At 31.9% G+C, this 24,988-nt stretch overlaps 2 protein-coding genes across 2 annotated transcripts; both read right to left on the bottom strand.

Moving 5' to 3' along the window:
• Nucleotides 1-5: 5 nt before the first annotated feature.
• On the bottom strand, nucleotides 6-6,966 carry LOC129298699 (golgin candidate 1-like; the record flags this gene model as incomplete). The annotated part of the gene is made up of 17 exons (XM_054937122.1): nucleotides 6,611-6,966; nucleotides 5,711-5,793; nucleotides 5,266-5,315; nucleotides 4,428-5,189; nucleotides 4,266-4,328; nucleotides 4,025-4,102; nucleotides 3,715-3,918; nucleotides 3,001-3,057; nucleotides 2,827-2,901; nucleotides 2,680-2,751; nucleotides 2,462-2,524; nucleotides 2,242-2,340; nucleotides 1,718-1,795; nucleotides 1,549-1,617; nucleotides 276-323; nucleotides 94-189; nucleotides 6-17 (listed from the first exon to the last, which is right to left on the bottom strand). Coding segments are annotated over exons 1-17 (1,935 nt in total), but the record flags the coding sequence as incomplete, so codon positions are not given.
• Nucleotides 6,967-22,955: 15,989 nt separating this feature from the next.
• Nucleotides 22,956-24,071, bottom strand: LOC129298700 (uncharacterized). Its single transcript, XM_054937123.1, has one exon. It carries the CDS (start codon nucleotides 24,036-24,038, stop codon nucleotides 23,421-23,423), a length of 618 nt encoding a protein of 205 aa, XP_054793098.1. The 5' UTR covers nucleotides 24,039-24,071; the 3' UTR covers nucleotides 22,956-23,420.
• Between the last annotated feature and the right edge of the window lie 917 nt (nucleotides 24,072-24,988).

Raw genomic sequence — 24,988 nt, 5'->3', positions numbered from 1 at the left:
CTTCTTTCAGCCTCTACCTGTTCGAATGACACTAATTTCAACTTGTGTGGAGCAAACTATCAATTAAGCAGCCAAGATAGCCTAAACACATACCTGTGCTTCTTGAATCCTCTTTATTTCCTTCTCTAATTGAAACTCTGTGGCAGCTTTTTCACTGGCCATGGTTTCTAACTGTGTTTGCTTATAGTACTGGAAATGAAAACAGGAACGCATATTTGTAACAGATAACATAATCAAACATCACGGGTAATAAATGAAATTTAACAATGAATTACCAAAAGATCAGTTAGCTCACGATAGCGTTTCTCAAGTTCCATATGCTCCTGAGAGTGTAATATAACTATAATTAGTACAAGCAGCCTTCCAACCTTACCATGACATCATAACATCTTAGAAAGGCATATGTAGGTCCAGTTTTAACGGACATCCAAAACCACAAAAGAAAAGCAAGATTGCATTTTAAGTAAAATTATGAAGCACTACTCCTCCAATGGTGGTTAGAGACTTACAGTCTTACAGAAATTTTAAACAATGGTAACATCCGATTGATATAACATAGTTAGCATATTATAATGAAAATACCTGGATGCATATGATTGCCTATTTACAGAAAACTCAAAGGACCCCTTTCACAAGGGAAGGTGTGTTATGTCTGCTAGGTTAAATTAATCCTGACCACCTAATTTTCAACCATCAAAACAAATGCCAAGTCCATTGTATCTTCAAGTTAAAACCATTTGAAATCACTAGCAGACTTCAAGCAAAATTAACGTAGTATAACACCTTGTCAAGAAATAATGTCGAAAGTACCTTTTTATGTAATATAAAAAAATTAACAATAGCTTTTAATTGATGAAATCAGCAGAAAACAGCGAAGTTCTTTGACATTTGAGTCCACCAGCAATGCAGCTGTGTAATCAAGTCTGAGTCCCGCTAATTTTAGAAACATGGTTTTGTGTCTCCATGCAATCTAAGAAAATAGACATCATGGATAATTCCAGCGTCCACATATGAACAAGGCTATTTTTGAAGATACAAGGTCACAGTTTATTTCATAAAGTCATTATATTAAATTTTCTTGTCTTTACTGGTACGGAAAAATTTTAATGGAAAACATTCAAAAAATTGAATTAGCACTAACATTATAGGAGATGCAACTACTTAGATTAAAAGAGGAACGTTTTTTTTAAAATAACCTCAACCAACTTCATTTGATGCCATTTGTTCACACACAGAAAGATATGATGCAGCATAGATAATCTATGACAGGATTACATTAATTTAACTTTGAGAAAGATCCACAAGGGACAATTGTACATGCCTAAGCGTATACACAGCTATAAGAATACACAATAGATTTATGATTCACAATTCAAACATTAAGCTTTTCAATTTACGATTTGACAACTTTTCTCATAAATTGAATAACAAATTTTATGTGGGAAACTATGAAATTTCAAAAAGCCAGCGGCCTTGCTTTGTGTATTTACACATGTTTGACAAGAAGAGTTAACTTGTAAATAAAGTAAGACACATCAGAGGCAATACCTGACGAGAGTAATGCTCAGCATCCCTCTTCATGGCAGCCATTTCAACTCTCATTTTTTGCAACTCAGCCTGAACTCAGAAATAATGAATGCTAGTAAGCAAATTTCAACCTAAAAGATGGAAAATTATAATCTCATAAAAATATTAAATGCAATTAAAAGTTATTTGCCTCCAAAGAAGAAAGCTTGTTTTCAGCATCTCTCTGACCCTGGCGTGCACGCTCCACTTCTTCTTGCCATGCCTGAATCTGAATGTATGAAACTTAAGTCATTATTATCTAAACAGATGAAACTTTATTTGAACATATACAGCAGGGTAGATGCAAGTAGTTGATACGACCAGACTCCCAGTCTGCACTTCTACATGATACACAACATTCATTGAGAATGCATGTCAAAGTAGGGTCACAAAATATAATTATTCTAGTACTAATGTAGGTAAATACCTGCTTATGTTTTTATTGATTGGGAAAATATAACTTATGCTTGGAAATTCTCACAAGAATAATGTAACGACCTGCTAATATGGAGTCGATGCATAATTACATCATACTAAATGTTGTTTGAATAAGTTTAGGCCATGAAACATGTAGGGTGTCAGCTCTATTATAATAAGTAGTTTATTAAAATACAATAGTGTGCAAAGAGACCTACAGCAAGGAAATTAATTGATAATGAGATGCGTAAGTAGTACCTGAATTACTTGATTTGTTTCTTCTGGTGACTTCTTTTGCTCACGGCGAGCACGTGTTTCCATATCTTGCAGTTCTTGATTTAAAGATGCACACTCAACCTAGTAACAGAAGGCTCAAAAAATGATTTACTAGACCTTTATTTCAGAATTAACAATCAGACTTAGCCTTTCCTTTATTTTTTTGAAAAAATAAATCACTAATTAAATGTTCCCTATGTACCTCAAGAAGTGCCACCTTCTGCTCCAGTTCTGTGGCCTTTGCTGTTCTCTCATCTGCTATTCTCTGAAACGAGAAGCAATTAACTACTCGATGCAAATGTAATGCTCTGATGTCAGAAATGGTTCTACAATTCTTAGAGCTTATCAGGGGAAAAATAAACATAATCAGATTAGTAACACAAGGATAAATACAGTTACTTTACTAGATGATCAAGTTACCTGTATCCTTGCAAGGGCTGTAGATGCCTCAACAGCTCTGTGCTCCAATTCCACTTCTCTCTCCATGGCAGACTGTCTCACCAATCACAGAATAAGAAAGCTACAAGGCAAAAGGTACAAAAAGAAATAAGGACTCTAGCTATAGACCATTTTGGTAGCATTATGAGCTGCACGCTCCTCTTCTGCTCTTCGTTCAGCAGATGCTAGCTCCTCTCTTAAAGCCTATGAAAATAAAAATTTTATAATGCAAAAGTTCATTTTATAAATCATGAATATCAGAATATTCAAGGGAATCTTAAATGCAGCAGATCTTTTACTTACTTGCATCATTCTTGTCTCTGTCAGTTCTCGACTTCTGATCATAGACTCCATGCTTGCCTGATTAAATGTAATTAAGCACACAATTAATGGAAGACCAAAATCATAGAGAAAAAAATAATGTAGGCAAGTGAACAAGCTACTCAGTCACCATAGTTAGCTGATGGTTTTTGTTTACAACAAAAAGACACGCATATAACAGCTCAATGATATATTCTAAAAGAGACTACACTGACACAGAAAGAGCAATTTCATATATGCAGCTCGGTCATTATCATATGATGAATACAGCAGGTCATATCATGTTTGGGGAGGGTCTATTAGACAATATCGTCTGTATGCAAACCAGATATTTCATTGTGCATTTCTAGCAAGTTATATCTTTTGAAAACTACACAGTAGGTAATTGAAATTATATGGCTAAACTCTTACTTTTACATGTAGAAAAATGATAGTTGGCTAATTATATTTATACCTGTATGTAGAAATGATAAAATGAAAAAGAAGCTCACTTAAACTTCAAGGAATACATTAACTAGGTGACATTCTCAGCCAAACTCAAATATGCCAACACTTGAGCGACCCAGTGTGTTCATTGAAGGAGAAAACTTTTGCAAGGGACTAAAGAAAACGATGCAGGACATGTAGATCAGGTTGAGATAGTAGATGTAGGGGAAAAAAAACACAAGCAAAATATTCAATTCAACTATGAAGAACCTGAAGAGAAGCAAGATTTCCCTCGGATAATGCGGCCTGTCTTTTAACAGCATCCATAGAACTGACAAGAGTATCAATTTCAGCATTCTTTGCCGCCAAGGCATCAGACATATTTGACTCTACTCTGGATACTTCCCTTTTACATTCAGACAAATCTTTCTGTAGCTCTTTCATTCGACCTTCATAAGATTTACTCAACTCTCTCTGTAAAGTTAGCATTAATTTAATATTGCAACAATTAATTATTTTTCTATTGGAGAAACATGATAACACCTAGTCCTTTAAACATGGAATAGTAATGCAGCTTCACCTCTGCACTAAGAAGTTCCTCCAGCTGTGCATTTTCAGCTTTGTATTCTTGAAGTCGGGATGATAATCCAGCACAGACCTGAACAACAACAAGAAAACATCAACTAGATGTCTAACCAGCAATTAGGAAGAAATTATTGCTAAGATCCCAGAACCAATCTGCAGGATATGCCACTGTAATCAGGCCTCTCCCATTTAGGGAGGCCTTGGATGACAGAAATGTTTGTTGACAGCATTCTCACCCGAGCTAACCTTGCCTCTTTAGATTGACCAGTAGATTTTGCTGTTTTAAGCAGTCCTTGAGCCTGTGAACCAGCTAAAAGAACTAATCAGAAGTAATTCAATAGAGGATAAGTATTTGAAGAAACAAATTATAAACTTCTCTCTTATGATAAATATGACACCTCATCAAGTTGATCTTGTACTTTCTTTGAGTTATCGGTTTCAGTTTTATGATCCTCTTGGCTCTTTCCATTGTCAATAGATTGAACTATTAAATCAGTATCTTTACAAAGAACATCACCATTAGAAGCAGTGTCAGAGGTCAGAGATTCAGATCTCTCTTGACCCTTTTTTAAATCAGCATCCATATTTCCAGGGTCCATAATTAGGCCAGTATCAGTTGATTGATTTTCACTGGGGCTTTCAATCCCTTTGTTAGATGGAGAGGAATGCCCATCATGGATATCTGAAGCATTCTCTTTGGGAAGCTGGACGTCTGTAGAAATAGTTTCAGAAAGAGTGGAAGGTCCAGCATTATTATCATCTACTAAGACCTCCACATTGTCCATTTCATGCTTATTCACATCATTAGTTATCACTTCTGTTGATGGAGTGCCTGACAAGGGTGGCATTTTGTCAGTTGCTGGCTGCTCCTTTTTAGCTTGGCTTGTAGACATAGAAGCACTCCCGTCATTCTCAGCTACAAGATTAAGATCAACTTTTTCACTCACAGTAGCAACATCTACTGGTTCTGCAGGTGTGCCAACTTGCTCTTTTGTAATATCATTAATAACAGGAGACAAGATCGATGGTCCCTTTTGAACCTTTGTGGAATCAAACTTATTACTTGGAGAAGTTACATCTACTGAGTCTTCTGATACGCCACCTTGCTCCTTTGTGGTGTCACTAATTACAGGAGATGGAACAGCTTGTCCCTTTTGAGCCTGCAGAATAGTTTAAGATGTGATCAAGGTTCATGTTATAAGAACATTGCTTAAGGATAAACTTCAGAGGCAATACCTTAGATTTTGATTTTGTCCTCTTGCCTTGAGATCCTTGCCCACTAGAAGCTAATTGTCAGAAAGGTTAAAGAAAATATTAGCACTCGCGCTTGAAAAATTTGTTGGACTGCATACTTTATAGCTGGAATTGTAAAATATGGAATTATTCTGGAAAAGGGAGCTTTTTATTGTTATTTTCTCTCTTAGAGAACAGTTATACTTCAATATGCCTCTCACAACATCTATCCAGTAAATTTTAATCATGGTGAATCAAAATGACAGCAAAACTGCCGTTGTTAACCATCAGATGCGTGAAATATATTCTTTCTAGTAAATAAACGACACATAATTATAGCAATTAACCCAGGATTAAGTTCAGGTCAAGCAGTCACTATTCAAACATCAGTGCCTGAATTGATTGTGATAGACAAGAAACCATAAGCCAAACAAACTAGAATCTAAACCTGGAGACTTAGAATCTGATTGCTCATCTGCATATTCGCTGACAACTAGCTTGGCCCTTCGATCTACAACTTCAAATAAATCTGTTCAAATAGATAGAAAAGGAATATGTCATAAGTTAGAATTTGTTTCTAAATGAGCAGCATACACAGACCCAAAAAAGGGGGCGGAAGAGAGAAACTTCCTATTTAATGCTGTAGCAGATGATACAACCCAACTCAAAGGAGGGGGGAAACTACAAAAAGTAAATGACCCCAAATGACAATGCTTCTTCCAAGGAAAAAATACAGGAGGCAAGAGACCAATTAAACTTAGTACAATTTCTCCTGAGTGATTAAAAAATACGTGACCCCTTAAAGAATTTAAAAGTGAAAATGTGCTCCACTCGAAATTGCTGAAGATTTACTGGCAATGCAGTTAATCTGAAAGCGGTATTCCTTTTCTGTCGGGCAGCCTTAACAGCATTCATAAGTTTGGGCAAAGTGTTATGGCTCTTTGCCAAAAAATTAAACATACTTTGCATTCTCCTCTGAAGCATACATCTTTATCTAGTCAACAACACCCACAAATCAGCAAGGAGCTGGGATGTGAAGTTTATGATCATAGTTCAAACCGATATTAAACATCCAAAACAATCCGGTAGAACTTGACTAAATGCTTTTAACATCGGATCAAAGCATCTAAAGACAGTAAGCCGAAAACTGACATCACCATAACTCACAAAATTTGCAAGGGAAACCAGATCAATCTCGAAACCTATGGAATGCTAAAAGGCAAGCAAGTCGAACCAGTGACACAATAATAGCACTGGAAGCTCAAAGTCCATATGAACCAAATAGAAACAGTCAAATTAGGGAGAATTCGGAATGTAGATGACAGAAGCAGGGAGATCGATGGATACCTCAGCGGCCTTAAGCCAGGAAGCCATCTGAGATTAAAGTCGATTGGGATCTGAAAGGGTTTTGGGGTGCTTCCTTAGAGATCGAGGAATGGAGCCCCCATGAAGAAGCAGGGGAGAGGGCACGACGTCGCTTAGATTGAGAGAGCTGGAACAGGGAGCTGAAAAATGCAGTGCTATTTGATGAGCAGGGAGAATCGCGCGAGAAATAAAACCGGTTCTTTTGGGAAGGATTCAAGCAGCGAATTACAGCTTTACGCAATCCAACGGACGGGATGGTTAGTTATGTTATGAAGAGTTGGGTTTTGGGCAAGCAATTCAGACTCACGTAAAATTGAAGAAACAATGGGGCTTCTTCCGTTCCCACGTCCACATTCTTGTTTATGTCGGAACTTAATTGCCATGATAGCATCCTAGCTAGGCAGAACTTTTTTTTTTTTTTTTTTTGAGAGATGAAAGAACTTAATTTCAATTTGATAACAAAAGAGAGAGAAATTGTAAATTGTTAGTTGTGAGTACAGAAATACAACATGTCGATTTTCTTTCCAAAGATCAATTAAATTTTGGGGAAAACACACATATTTTCATTAAGGAAAATTAATGTGTTTAAGTAATGTATACAAGAAAATCCTCTCTACATATTTTTTAATCCCTTAATCGTTGGTTTTGTTTAATCATACATACAAATATTTCTGTCTGCTGGCAGTTACTGCCCCGGAAAAGCTCATCAATTAATTGCTATTTATGGGCTTTCAACGTTTTCATATGCCATTAGTCATTGTCAGAACATATGACAAAGATTGGGCTGGACAAGGCCCCCAATCATGCAGATTAGCTAGTTGACCCAACAACATGAGTCACTGGATTGAAAGGGAAAGGTGCCCGTTCAGTTGGTTTTTTTTTAAGAATTTTCTTGAAAGGCCCCATTTATGGGCCTTATGTCAAAAAATATATGTTATAGTTGAATGGGCTTAGGCTGGGAAAATTTCTTTTAAAAATCTAGCCTGCGCCAAAAAAATAAATCCTGAAGGTGTGTATAGAAAAGTATTGTTTGGAAGAAGAGAACATTTTAAATGATACTCAAATTCTTTAAGAATTAGTCTCATGATTGCCGACTGTGAAAATTCATTGGATAACAAAAACAAAAACAAAAACTAACTAAGTGAGCCCATAATAGTCTTGCCTTTTTTTTTTTTGTGGACAAAATAGGTTTGCTTGTATATGTGAACTAAATGAGCTTAGTTGTAGCCTTGCATGTGGTTGCTCACAGCCTCACTTTGCTCATAACCTATAAATTTTAGGATTAAGGCTTTAAAATACCTCTCAACTAAACAAAAAGGATTAAGGCTATCCATAAAGTTAATAAAGGGTTATTTATTTCCCTCAATCCCTATAATTTTCAATTTCATCACCGTACCATTTATTCCATCAAATTTTGCCATTGATGGGCTTGACATTTGAATTTTTTAATATGTTTAACAGGTCCCACCATTTTTTATAAGGTTAAGGGTTTAAAATACCCCTAATTAAATGAAGAGGATCAAGGCCATCCCTAAAGTTAAAAAATGATCATTTAAATACCTCAATTACTAAGATTATCGATTCCATTACCATGTTATCTATTCTATCAAAATTTACTATTCATGGAGTGCACATTTAATTTTTAAATATTTTTATTGGATTTCACCATTTTTTTATATTTTTAGTATGTCTCCTCAAGTCACACTTTCAAGCAAGTATATGTTCAAGCTTGTAAAAATTTAAACTTTACACCATGACTTTCTAATGGCTCCAAGCTTGATTTTTCTTTTGTAACTCCTAACATTGTCCTAAAATCTGCCATTACTAAATGGTGCCAAAACTCGTCTGTAATATTCTAAAAAAAATAAACCCTAGTAATCAACCTAATAAAGGATAATTAAGTAAAATTTATGCGGTATGTGATTAGAGGAAACTAATGGGTGCCTTTGGTTGGGATTCCAAGCATAAATTTGGGACTAAAGTGAAATTGAATCATTTGGGCATTAAAAATGGAGAAAAACAAGGAAGAAAGTCTTTATGCCATATATATCATAGTGTGTGCAGTGTGTACCACACACATGGAGCCAACAAACAAGATTTTGCCTCCTCTATTGGTGTATGGCCTATTTTCTATAGAAATAGATCATGTTTTGAGGCAAAAAAAACAAAAGAGAAAGAGAGAAAAAAAATGAAGAGCTTGATACTTGCTTTGCTAAGGCTCGAGGAGTTGAAGCTTAGGGAGTATTTTGAGCCTTAAAACATCAAAGGCAAGTCCCACAAGCTCCTTTCTTCCTTTCCCTTCATTTTTAAAGAACTTTTGAGTTAGGGTTTGTTAATGAAAATTAATTTTCAACCCATATAAGTTATGAGTCTAAACTCATTGACTCAAATAAAATTAATGAAAGTTATTTGAGGCATTTAAACCTAAAAATAATGGGTTTACATGTTTTGGTTAAGGGTGCATTGATGGTTGAAAATGTCATTTATTATAGTTGTTAAACTTGGCTAAGGAGCTATTAATGATTATATAAGAGTTTAATAAAGCTCTGGGGAGTTCAAGGCAATTAATGAACCCAATGGTTAAGCTTGACATGCTAGATGTGAGGATTTTTTATTATTTTGGATATTGAAATAAACGTGAAATGGAGTGTATGTGGTGATGTTGATGAATTTAGACTTGATTAATTATAAATTAATCATCCTTACACCATATTGGGCTTGAAGAGAAAGCTTAGAAGCAAGTTATCAAGGGGTAACTATTTGACCTCTCAAAATTTAAGGTAACCAAGCTAAACTTATTGTGTATAGTTATTTGTTAATTGATTTATGTTTTTGAAAATGTTTAAATTGACTTAAATGGTTGAATGTTATAGTTGCTGCTATGCCAAAAACCCAATGAAGCTTTACTAAACCTAATATGGCTATAATAATGAATTTGAACTTAAAAAGTTCCACATTGTGTTTTGCATTGAAACGAAAAGTTGGTGAGTTGATGTGAGGATATTGTGATGTGAAAAATAAAAACTTATAAGTTGACCTGATAAATGTATGATGTGGAGATTATGCATGTGATATTTTTTTGGAAAAAGAATAATTATGAAAATATTACAAATGCTCACATAGGTTAGATCGTGCTTGTAACCTAACAAGTCATTTATTTGTGAAATAAGTGAGTTTCATGCATTGCATAATCCTTTGGCAGGAGTTCGCCTAAAAAGAGGAGTAGATTAAATTCATATTATACTTATGGTAGCCTTTCGATGTATGAAGGCTAGCTTTGTCTCACTATTTCTCAAGGGATTATTTCATAGTTTGTCGAGAGACTATAACCTAACTATCTCCATATGTTTGTTGAGGAGATTAGTTTATGTTATACAATACCCCAGATATTCGAGAATGGAAGAAGCTGTGGCCCGAAAGTAAGTAATGTGATTTTTGATTGAGTCACACCTCATAATCAATGAGCTTGGGTAGTCTAGTCATGCAAACAAAGCCTTAATTGATATTATATCTCATGGTTTTATTTAGAAAAAATAACAAGGGTATAAAGAGTAATTGATCATGCATATGTTTATCCGATGTGTCACTAGTTGCTAAGTTTGTGGCATGTTGTAATAGTGAATTGTGCCATTATCACATGGTTGTATGTATTACGACAATGTGCATCATGATTGTTAATCGAGCCGTTATCACATAGTTGTCTATATTGTGGCAACGTGTCTCGTAATGCGATTATGTGAAAAAAATTTGATCAAAAGTTAATGGTATATTGTAATATATATGTATGTTATGTGTGATTTTATGAAGTTAAGTATTTTACTCCTCTTTATGTGTTTTTATCGATTGATAAATAATTGTATAGAGTAAACGTACCTTGGTTATTAAGTGGTTGAACTCACTACTCTCTTTCAATATTTTATAGAAGCTAGCTCCGGTGTAAAAAGATAGAAGGCTCAAGAGGCTTAGGATTTTGAGTATTCCTATTGTAAAGCCTCCTATCTTAATTTATTTTGTGTAATAGTTAGAGTATTGTCAATTAAGATTCTTTTTTAATATACTTGCACCATGTTATATTTTGGGATATATTTTAGGCCCTATAATGTTGTTTATAAGATTATTAAGTGTTGATAGGGTCAAAATACTAATACAAATGTAGGAACTATTGTCATATTATTGGAATTGAAAATGATTGATTTATGCAATACTAAAACTTTTTCCTTCTGTTTTTGTATTAATAGGGGCTTGGGAGTGAAAATTGAGAATTGTTGAGTTTATATGTGCATGGTGTGTTGTACAGATAATCACAAGTCTATTGAGTATGTTCTAGGCGATAGATGTAACTTTGGCACATGTATGAGGTTTTGAATACCCTTAAGCTGTGAAAAGTGTATAAAATTGTAAAAAAGTGTTTGGGTATTCAACTTTTTTATGTGATATAATTTGAAAGTAAAACCCATGCTATCAACTAGTTTATAAAAAGGGCTTTATATAAACACCTAGATTGCCTCAATCAAACGTTAGACAAAAAAATAGGGCATGTTAGAAGTTGCCTTGGGTTGCTATCATTTGACAACAAAATGATGTATGATACGTGCAACGCGCCGTTATGCATGTGCACAAGTGTAGTGCACCTCTCTATTTTTCATTCCTTGATACTTTTCAATTGTTTTGAGTCCCTTTGACTCCTAAAAGGTATAACATGTTTTTAAAATAATATTTTACTCTGATTAAAAGATTATTAAATGATGTTTAAGCAAGTTGAATTTTAAAAAACTTGAGATCTTATTCTTACAAATTACCAACTTGATAATCTAATTAGATTAGTTCAATGGTTACCTTGATTTTTTGTATTAATTGTGATTAAGCAAAGGCGATATTACATAGCCAACCATTATAGAAACATACTTTCGATGCACTCTTCAGCTTAGCCATTTAGACAATAATAAGATTGCAATCAGCGTGCTAGGTGCTCTGCCATCACCACTCCACTTGCTTCAAATTGAGAATGAGTGAACAAGAGAGGGAATTGGGGGGAGGAGAGAGGGAGGAGTGAGAGGGGTATTTTTTAAAATTATATAAAATATTTAAAAATGATGGGACCTATTGAAAATATTAAAATTTTCAAATGTGGGCCCACTAACTATGAAAATTGACAGAATAAGTAGTAGGGTGATGAAATCAAAAATCTTAATCACTTAGGGATATAAATGATTGTTTCTTGACTTTAGGGACAATCCTAACTTTTTTACTTAATTGAGGAGCATTTTAATATCCTTAATCTTAAATTTTATACCGTATAGGGATATATAGATATAAATGTAAAATTTTACCAAAATAAAATTACTAACTAATTAATACTTCTCTAGTTTATAAGGTGGAACATTTTCTACAGATTAAGGTTAATTCAAAATGTAGGATATTTTGTGGTTTCAACTTTTAAGAAATATCTTTTCATTTTTATCTTTATATTGATTAATATGAACTGATTAATTATACATGAGAAATTGTGGGTGTTAGTTATGAATAAGGGTAAGTCTAAAAAAATAAGTCAAATTTTCACGAGATTCATATAAAAAAAATGAATGAATTGAATTTCCTTTAATATATGTGATACATATTAGAAGTTTCGTATATTTTGGAACTGAGGCAGTGTAAGCTAAATGCGAATGGGTGTTTTGCACAAAATCCCAAGCAAATTATCACATCATTTATTTTATTTTACGAATAATGCCACTTTTTATAGATTTAATACCTGGATCTTGGAATACATGTTTTCTTAAACAAAACTAAATATTATAGTGTCATATGCAGTTGTTACATTTAACCCATGAAATTGCAAATCCCATAATAAAATATGTAAACTTTGTTGAGTTTTTGTACAACTAACTTCAATGGGTTTCCTTAATTTATGAACTATTAATAAAATAATTATGGGCATGGGAGAATAACACATGTTTAAGGGAAAAGGTAGGTTGGTCTTTACTCATTTTATTTTTTTTAAATAATTCACTTTTAACTAGAGCCAGCAAAATAGGTTAAACTTATTGAGCCAGCTCATTTAAAGCCTTAAAATAATTAGGATAAAGCTATTAAAATGGAGGTGAAAATGAATTTTGAATTTAAAAAGGCTGACTATAATGACTTAGAAATAAAAAGATCAACTCTTTAAGAAAAGAGAATTTTTTTTTTTTCATTCTGTTATTCGAAGTCTTTAATATGCCTCTCATCAATAATTTAATGATCACCGTTGCATATTTAAGGATTAGATGTACATTGTCAGAAGTGAAACCGATCATCCAGCTGCAAAGCATGAGCATCCCACCTAGGAAGGGCTATATAATGCAAGCAGCTAGAAGGGACGAATTTTCTCATTTTTTGTTTAGCTCCACATGCATGTCCTTTCCATATGTGCTCATACAGCAATAATCACAAATTAATGAAAAACACAATCATCAATTTTGATAGTATCATTAGGTTTTGCTTTTAATTCTTATAATTTTTTTAATATTTATAGTCTTTATAATTTCAATAAAATTAAGTGATGTTTGTTACTTAAATCTAGGGCCTGAAAAGAAATATAACGACTAAAAGCAAAATCTAACAAAATGATAAAAACTAATGGCTGTGTTTTTTCTAAATTAATTAATAATTACATTTCATACGGTCAAAGATAGATTAGAAGATTATAAATGAATGTAAAGTATAAAAAAAAAAAACAATATGTCTCATACAAATTTGTATGCTACTTTTCTCTTTTTTAGTTTACATTTGCAACGTGCCTGTAAGTGAAATGGAATGTGATTTTCATTATCAGGGACATTGAAAAAATATTTTTTTTTTGTCCATTTTGGTCCTTTTTTACAATAATGTCACTATATTAATATATAATAAAACGACTACAAGATAAAAGAGCCCCCCAAATTATAATCTGGAAGCCCGATTAATTTGTACAGTCCAACTAGAACAACATTAAAAAAGAAGAACAATTGAACTAAAACAAAAACCCAAAACAGCAAAAGACGAAAAGCCCAGACCAACAAAAAGGAAAGCCAAGAAACCCACAGCATGAAACCTTGGACACTGCAAGAAAGATTGAAGTGGCTCGGCTCAACTTGATCAGCAAGCCTTCCATTGAAAGACCCACTTGTTGGTTGAAAAAAGCACACGAGCCAATAAGCTTGATCTCCGTATTTGTTGGAGATCAAAAGCTTGCAAGATCTTCCGTAGGATTTGAAAGCGCAAAGCTTTGGAATGAAGGTTATCTTGGTTGAAAAATCCTGAATAACATGCATGAGATGTAACCTCACCAAACACACACATTTAACGATAAAAAGAACGACTGATTTTATTTTGCTCTTTTTAAGTGAGAATGGAGAGCGTGGAGACTATTTAAAAGAATACAAGAAATTTTAAAAGCAAGTATGCAATAACAAAAAATTAATTAAAAAATGAACATACATAAAAGAGAACGCACCAAGAGAAAGTTGTAGTTCTTGTGAATCATATAGAAAAAGTTAGTACCGGCCAAACGGTAAGATTAGTCACAGTGGTAAGTGATAATGCATAAAGGCCAGTACCGGCCCAACGGTAAGATTAGTGATAAGTGACAATACATAAAGGAGTACATAAATTTGTGCTTTTTTTTATAATACTTGACAAGGATTCTTTTTTTTTTTTTTCTGCTTTATGATCTTTTTTTATTCCATATATATAAGGAAAAACTTTACACATGTGGCCTTATATATGAGACATTTATTTCCAATTAAATCAACACACACATATATCTTCTTATACATATTATTTGTTTTATAACAAAATCTGCTCATTATTAATATTAAGGTTGAAAGGCAAAAATGTCTCGAAAGTTCTCTCAAAAAATCACTTAATACCCTTATTTTTAAAAAAAGCAATATTATTTTGAAAGTGTTAAAAGTAAGGCAATGTCACCCTTTTACAACCTCAAACCAACATTTGACTAATGTTTGCTTAAAAAGGGGTTGAAAACTTTGATGCCCCGAGCCACATAGTAGCAAAAAATGCCCAAACAATTGCAACGAAAATAAAACAAATATATATATAAATATATATATATAGGGAGAGAAAGGAAGTTGAAGGGAGTTTTGATGATGTAGCCTCATCATGGAAGTACACAAGGAGAGGAAGCTTTGTGCTCTTGATTGATGATTTTAGAAGCGAAAAGCTTAGCCGAAATAGGGGGCTTCTCTCGGCTTCTTGAGATATGACAATGTTGTGGGATCGGACGTTGATTTCAGGGTTGTGGAGGGTAAAATTTGAAATTTGGAGTTTTTGACTGTTGAGTGAAAAGTGAAATCTGGAAGCTGAGATAGTTGAATATCCACCTCTCTTTTATAATGTAAGCGACATGGATTATTACTTGCCTTTAAAGTCACATTGCTTAAAATAATAGGATGTGTTATGTATTAAATATTCATGTCACTTTTACCTAATGGCGGAGTCAGGACCCTGAATCAAAAAGTATGATTTAATTTAAAATATTAATATTATAAAAATAAACGTTTAATAATTAAAAAATAATTATATGCATTACAATAATAGAAGTGAAAAATAATCACAAAAAAATTATTATTTTGTGATTTCATGTTTTAAAATTATATTGTTGAGCAAGAAATAAAAAGTAAATAATGAAAAAAATCATTGCGAAAAAGTTGGATTTGATTTTGTAATTTAAAGGTAAATAATGAGTTTTTTTTATGAAGTTTGTCTTATGTATAGTAAGAGTTTAATATTTTGTACTAAAATTTATCATGCTTAAAATAAATTATTATGAGTTTAAAAAATTTGTAATTAATATACTTAAATCGTAATCAGACTTGAGTGATCTTAAATAATTAATTAAAGATATAAGTATAAAATATAAAGATATAAGTATCATGTGTAAAATATTAAATTTCTTACCATATATTTATAATTTTTGTCAAATTGAGGGGGTGCATTTGCCCCCCTCAATCAAACGTGGCTTCGGCACTGCTTTTGTCATATGAGCGACGTGAATAAATTTCCATGTCGTTCGGATGAAAAGCTATATAGAATATACTGAATAAATTAATTAGTTTAATTGTTTTTCCTAATTGAAATTAACTTCTACATCGCTTTCCACTTAAACGACGTTGATATTTATTTCCATTTTCACTCCGCGTCATTATTTTAAAAAAGCAAAGTGGATATTCAATTTTCATGTCACTTTCAGTGAAAGTGACGTTTATAGTTTTTTTCACATTTCACATTTAATTACAAAATTGCTATGAAGACTTTTTTTTTTAATTTTGTTTTTCTAAAAAGTGACATTAATTGCGGGTAGTAAAAACTATTTTTTTATAATAATGATTATTAACAAATCAAAATGTACTTGTCCCAATTTAATTGAATAAAGATATATTAAATATATAAAGTCGAGTAGTATACGATTCTTTCCCCATATATAATATACCGTGTTTCGTTCTTATTCCGTTTATATATGAGAGAGGGCCGTAGATTCAAATTAAACTCTACATATCGGCTTTCGCCCATACCGAAACTCATCCATGGATTCGCACACACTGTTATTTATGGAAGCTATGTATCTCTCGATTTGGATTGTTATTGCTCCAAATCTACAAAGCATTACTATTATATATATAATATTTTTTAATACTCCAAGTGTGTGCAAAGCGATGAGCCTTGAGCGTGTTGAGTGTCTATATGTGTATCACACATACCCACGTATGCTCATAATACAACAATATTATTGATATAAGCTCAAAAGTTGTTGACACACGCTTGTAAACCCTACAAAAGCCCCCCTTTCTTTTTCATGTGTCCCACTATTATAATTCATTGCACACCTAACGAAGCAACAGCGATTGTATGACTTTTATAAATGAATCTTTCATTGAAGCCTGAGGGGCAAATTAAAGCAAGCTTGCTTTGGGTGTGTGTTTGACAAATCGTTGACGTGCCATTCATTCTACTTTCTTTCAGAGAAGAATTAGACAAAACCCAACCCATTCACATATTAAAAGCTGTGGCAAATTGTGTTGTCCCCACATATGTATGTATCAATAGCTACTATCCACACTATCACTACATATAAAAGCTTCCTCATCCCCTTGTGGGACTTAAAAAGTTTGCTGAGATTGCGCTCTGAAGTCCCTCCCTTACCCTACAAGATTTAAAATTCTATAAAGCAAAAGTTCATACTTTTCATACCCACCTTCAAGCTTTATTTTGTTTCTCTTTTCTAGCTAAAAATACTCTAAATAGTATCATGTGTGCTCATTTTATGACAAATTATATATGTTGCATTATGTGATTGGCATGCTGATAATAACTAACAAGGAATTATTGATGTGAATCAAATATCTATAAAACTGTGTCTTTTCAATATATTATGGTATGGAGATTTCAAAAGGCCCTCAATTGATTTGAAATAGCAAGTGCCAGTTCAGCTGTTTCTCGTTTCTCTTGAGTCAATTTTATTTAGTACAGCTTGGTTAATTATATCAATATATGCGATGGTGTTCTAAAAAAGTGTCAAGATCCGATGATCAAGATCTCTGTTTTTTTTTTTTTTTCCTTTTTTGATAAATCGGATTGTCAATAACGTCTGATAGGGTCACCCATCGAATGGTTTGTGTCGTCCCACACAGTCATGTATGACACGTCTCATGGCGTGTGGCTCCAAAGTATGGATATCGGTTGAATAAATAAAGGTTAATAAAATTAGAGCCACGAGCATAAAAGCAGAGCTTATGGAAAGGGCCAAAGCATTAACAATTTAAAATATTAATTAATATATGTGAGGCGGCTGAGAGGGCTTCAATGAGGTGGGAAAAAAAAGAAGAGGGCACAAACTTTGAGTACTGTTTTCACGATTTAGGGCATGCTACCAAATCAGAATAAAAAATAAAATAAAATGTTGAAACGGGTTGAAAACCTTAAAATTCTATTTCTAATATTGATTCAATGATTTGTAGGGAGTATCAAAACAACAGCATTATTAAGAACGAAAATCACTGTAATAATATATTTGTATTGAGTATTGACTGGATTTTTTTTCCTCTTAAATACCTCGAGTTTTGATGTGAACTGTTATATATTTATGTGATTCATCATAAATTTTACATTAAAGACTTGCAAACTCAGTTTTATATGCTCAAACTATTTGCTTCCAATAAATTAGTACATGTGAATTTTATTTTTTTTTAAAAATGAAAGTACTGTTTCTATTAAAAAATGTAAAGTCTTTTTTAAAGGGTTGAATATTAAAAATATAAGTAATTTTAGTATTTCAAGATGTAATTAATGTATTTTTTCAAAAGTTTCCTGATAAATAAATTATTTTATATTTATTTTAAAGAAAAATATCCTATTAAATAAGAGTGAATATGAAAAGATAATATTAATTAGAAGATAATTAACTATTTTATTGAGGTGTAAGGTTTTCTTAAAAATGCTTTATATTTTTTAATGAAAGAAATATTAATTAATAACAAAACTTATATAGTTAGAGGGTAAGATATCATGGATTAAAAAAAAACGCATGTCTTAGTTTGATTAAAAAAAAAGTACCACATTTAAAACCATATAACACTATAAGTACTTAAATTTTCTTTTCTAATATTTTTTATTGATAATAATGATAATTACTTTGGACTGTTCCGTGAGTTAATGCGAATTTTAACTATATTTTAGGCATGAGATTTAATTATAAAATGGAGGAAAAGCGTAGTGGAGATATTTTGGCGGATTCTTGTACCAGACGACCATAGCTAGTGGAGAGATATATAATGGCGTCCTATTCATGATGTGATCAAATATTTGAAGGACAAACCTTGGCCGATGTTTCTGCACTTTTGCCAATCCAATAATTTTGATTCCTACAATATCCAAGTCCTCGTTCAATTATGTTTAATTGGCTTGATTACTGTACCTGCATTTTTTTTTTTGTTACAAGTGTTGCCCATCTATTTGCCGTTGATGGGTTATATTGATCTGCCACATTCTCAATGATCGAATCAGTTGATAGTCTTGGATTTTAACAGTATGTTTTGAAGGGTACTCCCTTTGATCATAAATATATGAGTTAGTTTAAATGTTTGTTTTAATTTTAAATGTAAAACCTTAATTAATCATTATGTGCACTGCATTTGATATTTTTTTCTAAATTATTGTTACCTCTGTTGATTGCGCACTCAGATAATTTTCAAGGAAAAGTATTTTAAGAAAACTTAGGTCATGTTTGGTTATTGGAAAGGAATGGAATGGAATGAATTGAAAAAATTAATATAAAAAAATTAAATCATCTTTTCCCCTCATGATAATTATAATAAAACTTATTAACATATACTATAAATGTGAAAATCATCATAACCTCCAAGAAATTCATGAATCTTTTCAACCTCATGAATTAAATTACTCCTTTCTTTTATTAATATGGCTCACTCACTACTAGAAAAATAGAATTTAACGACGAACAAATCCCTCTCTAACTATCATTTTCCCTAACTAAATTGCGTTTTAGTGAGAGATGTTGTCCCTTGCTAAATTCGTAACAAAAAAAGGTTCGCTAAATTTAACAAGAGAAATACTGTCTCTTGTTAATACTATTCAAAATTTGATAACCTTAACGAGAGATTAGTCCTTCACTAATCCCTCACTAAATATGCTTATATTTAAAAATAGTAATGCCACATCACTCACCATGTGTGTGTCAACTTGTAACATGTCACCAACAACCTTATGCCTAGTCAATTGTCATGTCACCTACCATCTTGTGCCCTATCACCCGCCATATATGCGACAACTCATGACATATCATTATTCACTTTGCATCATATCACTTGCTCTTTATCATGTCATATATTCATTATGTTCATGCTGAAGTTAAAGCTTGAATCCTTGATCTCATACATTTCAAGCCTTATACTCTTCTTCTTTACCAATTGAATTGAAAGGTACCTGCAATCATTATATAAAAATTAAATATAATTATTTAACAACATTAATATATCAAATAATATACTATTAAAATACACACATATATACATATTAAATTTTATTTTCAATTATTAATATGTTAAAAATATTTTCATTTTATTTAAATTATTCTTTATATTTTATTTTTAATAAAATATTATTTTATTAATGAAAATTAACTTAAAATAAATAAAATATTAAATAATTTTATTATGAATATTCTAGTTAAATTTTAAATTAATTTTTTATTTTTAAATGAAAATAATTAAATATATCATTAAAAGTTATTGCCAAAAGTTTTTTTTTAGTAATTAGCTAGATATAGAATCCCTCACTAACTATATTATTTTAGAGAGGGATTAGCAATTTCTCACTAATTGTCTTATTTTAAAGAGGGATTGACAGTCTCTCACTATTATTCTCTTATTTTAGATAGGGATCGACAGTTTCTCTCTATTTTTCTCACTAATTTTCTTATTTTAAAGAGGTCTTAACATTCCCTTGCTAATTTTTAAGTTAAAACATGAAATCAACACCCCTCGTTGATTTCATTGCTAATTTGATATTTTAGAGAGAAACGGACCATTCCTCATTAAATTTTCTTGCTAATTTATATTTTTTTAGTAGTAATTATTCTATTTGATCGTCTCATTTTTACCTTTATTTTTTTAATCCATTCCATTCCATTTCTTTCTAATAACGAAACATAACCTAATCTATATATAAGATATTTTTAACAGAATCTTGCATGCCAATAAAAATTTATTATTTAGTTAATATCACAATGAATTTTCAGCTTTATCCCTAATAATGTCACAATTAATATTTTGGTGATAGTGGATAAAATACATAATTAATATCTCATCCATTTTTCAAGATAAGGACAAAATTGCATGTCAAATTATTTAAAAATATCATGACATCCTTATATTTATGAACAAAATAAATTTTTAGAAAATACTTTATATACAAGAAAGGAGGAGTAACTCTTTTTTTTTTTTTACAAATAACTAACATAATTAATTTTCTTAATCTATATGATTAGTTATCTTTTGTCTTTACCAAAGGAGATATGAGAATTAGTTATCTAACTTCCATATTTATGACAGAAGGAAGGGAGCGGTATTGGAGTAGTAGTGTATAGTATAAAAAATTGCATAGACGTTAATTGATGGCCGCAGCCAGATGATATAAATTAAGCAATTAATTAAATCAAACTCCCGATCAACAAGTAAGAAAAAGAGTCCACATGCACATTTAAGTGTTGCAGCTAAAAATAACTTTTAGCGTATTTTCATAAAAAATTAATTAAAAAATTTAATGTAATTACTTTTAGAGATGATAAATCATCACCACCAAAAATATTTTTATAAAAAAATAATTAAAAATTAAAAAATTTTGTATGATTACTTGTAGCAGCAGGAAGCCATTGTCATCAAAAATATTTTCTTAAATTATTTTTTATGAAAATATTTTTAATGATGACAAAGTAATTATATAAATTATTTTTAATTTTTAATTATTTTTATAAAAATACTTTTGATAATGACGAACTGTTGCTAAAAGTAATTGTATAAATTATTTTTTTATAAAAATATTTTTAATGGCAACAGTTTATTGTCACTAAAAGTAATTGCATAAATTATTTTTTATAAAAATACTTTTAAAAGTAATTGGATAAATTTATCAGTGCTAGTTATAATTACATAAATTAAAAAATTATTTTTAAAGTATTTTTTATGAAAATACTTTTGATAGTGATAGTTTGTCACAACTATAAGTAATTGTATAAATTATTTTTAATTATTTTTTATGAAAATATTTTTGACGACAATAAATTGTTGCCCCTAATAGTAATTTTTAACGACAACAATTAAAAGTCTCCTTTAAAATGAAGCCTTTAGTGGTGACATTTAAAAGTCGTCATTAAAAATTTATTTTTAGCGGCAACACGAAGTCACTACAAAGGCTCAACTTTTAATGATGACTTCTAATTGTTACCACCAAAAATAGACCTTTGGTGGTGACTTTTTTTGTCGTCATCAAAAGTCATTTTTTTATAGTAATACTTCTTTCAATATAAGGTATTTTTTAAAAACCTTACTCGATCTAAAATATAAGGCATTAATTGGATAATTGTTATAGTTATTTTTTTAACTATACTCTTTCTTCATTTATTACTAAAATTTTGCATTAAAATTTTAATTATTATTATTATTCTTATATAGATTATTTAATGAGTATAAATGAAAATGTGTAAATATTTTTAAAAATTTAAAGTTCTAACTAATATAGTTTATAAACTATGAATTAATTAACAATAATTTATATTATAGTTTGGAGGGAGTGTATAAAATTGTAACCGCTTAATTTGTAACAAAATTAAAAACAAACAAAAGCAATGACAACGAACTAACATTTTGCCTCGAAGCCTGTTACACTTATATTCCAGATCTATTAATTTAGACAATTTCATTTAATCTGCTGTGCATTTGACACTTCTTAATTATTACCAAGTTATATGCTTGAATTAGTTGTATATAATAGTATACCGCTCGTGTTTTTAGTGTGCTGTACGTGCGTACATGGATATATATTATATACGATGGTTTTTGAAGTGGTAGCACTACTAATATCATAAACTGCATAATGAATTAGTATAAATTAATATTTCAAAGTCTTTCGATCAATATAATAATTTCCAATTAATTTTCTTAAACACCAATTTTTTTGAAAAGAAAAGTATGATTTCGCATACCATTCGAACGTTTTATTAAACAAATAATTGTTGTCAAGCAATTCTAAAACGATTGAAGGAAAGGATTGAAGCACCAAAACACTCAAGCTAGATATCTATATCATTGACCTAAAAAGGCTAAACAGAAAATTCAATTGATTTGGGAGTAAGTGACAAGTGCTGTGTGTATACCAACGATTACTAGTATATAATATATATATATATATATATTATAACATGAAAATCCAAGCTAACTAACTAATGGAATCATTTTTAAACCATCCAGTATTTTGATCGATTTAATAAATACTGTTACTGAATGATTTAATTATAATTTGATTATAATTTTGACTACTAGTATTTGAACTAATTCTTGACCGGTTAATGACATATCCAATACTAATGGTGTGTGTGTGTCACCATCGTTATCTGAACAAAGAAAAAAAAAAAGGCACCACCAGAGGCATCAAGAAAGGGGCTAATAAAGCCAAACTCCAGCTCACCAACCCATGGAAAAGATGGCAGCACCGCTACGCATTGAATTTCTTCTTCCGCTGCCATGGACAAAACATGACGCTCTTGCTTTAGTCCCTCCTTTATCATCCAAAGTCGCAGTAGTTGGTGCGACGTCCTTTATTGAAACAAGAGAAATTATTCCTAACCTTCTACAGAAGCACAGGTACAATTCCATCTTTGATTTCTTTCCCCCCTGTAACTCCTTTTGACTCCTTTTATTATCAACATCGACAAATCACAACAAAGGGTTTCAACCCAAAAATACAGAGGAGTCAAATTTAAAAAAGAGAAAGAAAAAAAAACACCAAGACCACAGTGTGATCGATGACAAATCAGAATTAACCCCATGCACGTCCAAGCACGCACTGGCTAGCTAGCTAGCTATAGCTCACTTCAAGAACCAACCCAGAAAAAACTACTTCATCAAGTGACGTTTCATCACATATATAGCAGCGAAAAATAGAAGGTCTTGCTTCGTGAGATCGATGTAGCTAGCTTTGAGGCGTCTATATGCATGGGATCATATACAGGGACGTCTCACAATTCACCTATCCCACAAGTACCTGGGACAAGGTGAATCGAGAACGGCCATCGTCTTCTGCAAATTTAAATCTCTGTAGAACTTCTTTATGAATTCTTCGGCCTCCAAGTCCACCTGGCTATCTCCGTCGTCCTTCAACGGAAACGGCGAGTCCGTAACTCTCAGTTGCTTTCCGATAGGGCTCTTTCCGAAACCCGGCAATGTCACCGGCGGCGAGGCTTCCACGACCATGGAACTCTCGTTGTTCAACATCTCAAGCACTTTCTGAACGGCAGCCACGGTGCACACGTCGTCGTATTGGTACGACTTATTACCGAGCCGGTGCTTGCGTTTGATGGCGGAGCCGAAGGGGTAGGAGGCGGGGCTGTTGCTGCAGCTGAACTCGTAATCACGCGGGGGGACGAAGGAGCGGTGGTTGTTAGAGAGGGAGGCGAAGTGGTGGTGGAGCATCAGAGTACTGTTGGCGAAGGCCTTTCCGGCGAGCTTCCCGAGTTTGAGAAGCAAATGGAGCTCAAGCGCGACCTTGCTCTTGGCTATGCCTTTTCTCAGCATCACAAGAACCACCCTTACAATGTTCCAAACCTTCTTGGCAACCACCGGAGCTTTAGTCTCAGTTTCCATTTCGAGATCGAGATAGAGAATGAACAAGGAATTGAGATTTGATACGGAACAAGAAACAGCGAGGGGCGGCCGGTATTTAAAGGGACGTAATGCATGATTGGAGTGAGTGAAATGCCACGCTCAAGAGTGGCGCGTGCTCGTGGTGTTGAACTGTTGAGAGTGATAGGGACGGAACGGAAGAGGAGCACGAATGTGTGGACGAGAATGATTTGGATAATTTGGAATTATTTTAAATGTAAAATTGTCGGGATGCTGCTTGTGGCTTTTCACTAAAATAAAATTGTTGGGATGCTGCTTGTGGCTTTTCACGGAGACGGGGGTGTAACACTGTAACTGCTAGAGTTTGTTTGGAGGTCTCTGTAATGGCAAAGTGGATATATTTAGAGAGAATTATATTAAAATTTTATATAAAAAAATTAATTATTATAAATTTTATTAATGATTAAATTAAACTATATTAATAACATAATCAGTTATCAATATAATTTAATTTAATTGCTAATGAATCTTATAATAATTAATTTCACTATGTAGGACCTGATTGTAATTTTCCTACATATCTAACCACACTCAAGATATTTCAATAATTGATGAGATATTTGGGGTCAATTTTGAATTATCAATTTATCATGGAAAAATAACAATTAAATATTTCATAAGAACATTGATGATAATTATAAATTTTGAATTATTGAAATCTCAATAATAAAGTATAATCCTTATTATAAGAAATTATCTTTCATTAATTCACTTGAGATTCACAACAGATTTTAGTAAATTCTCAACTAACGCTATAAAAATTTTAAATTTTTATTTTTATTAATTTTTTAAATAATAATAAAAAATTACAAGTGATTGACTTGATTAATAATTGACTCTCACAAATTTTTAACTGATAACAAAAAAATATAACTAATTGAATTGTAATTCACAATTAATTTTTATAAATT

This window comes from Prosopis cineraria, unplaced genomic scaffold (assembly GCF_029017545.1).
Source record: "Prosopis cineraria cultivar Desert tree isolate PC_DT_omini unplaced genomic scaffold, ASM2901754v1 PC892, whole genome shotgun sequence".
Lineage (NCBI taxonomy): Eukaryota > Viridiplantae > Streptophyta > Magnoliopsida > Fabales > Fabaceae > Prosopis > Prosopis cineraria.
The sequence above is the reverse complement of the archived record's forward strand: the minus strand, read 5'-3'. Positions and strand labels throughout refer to the sequence as shown.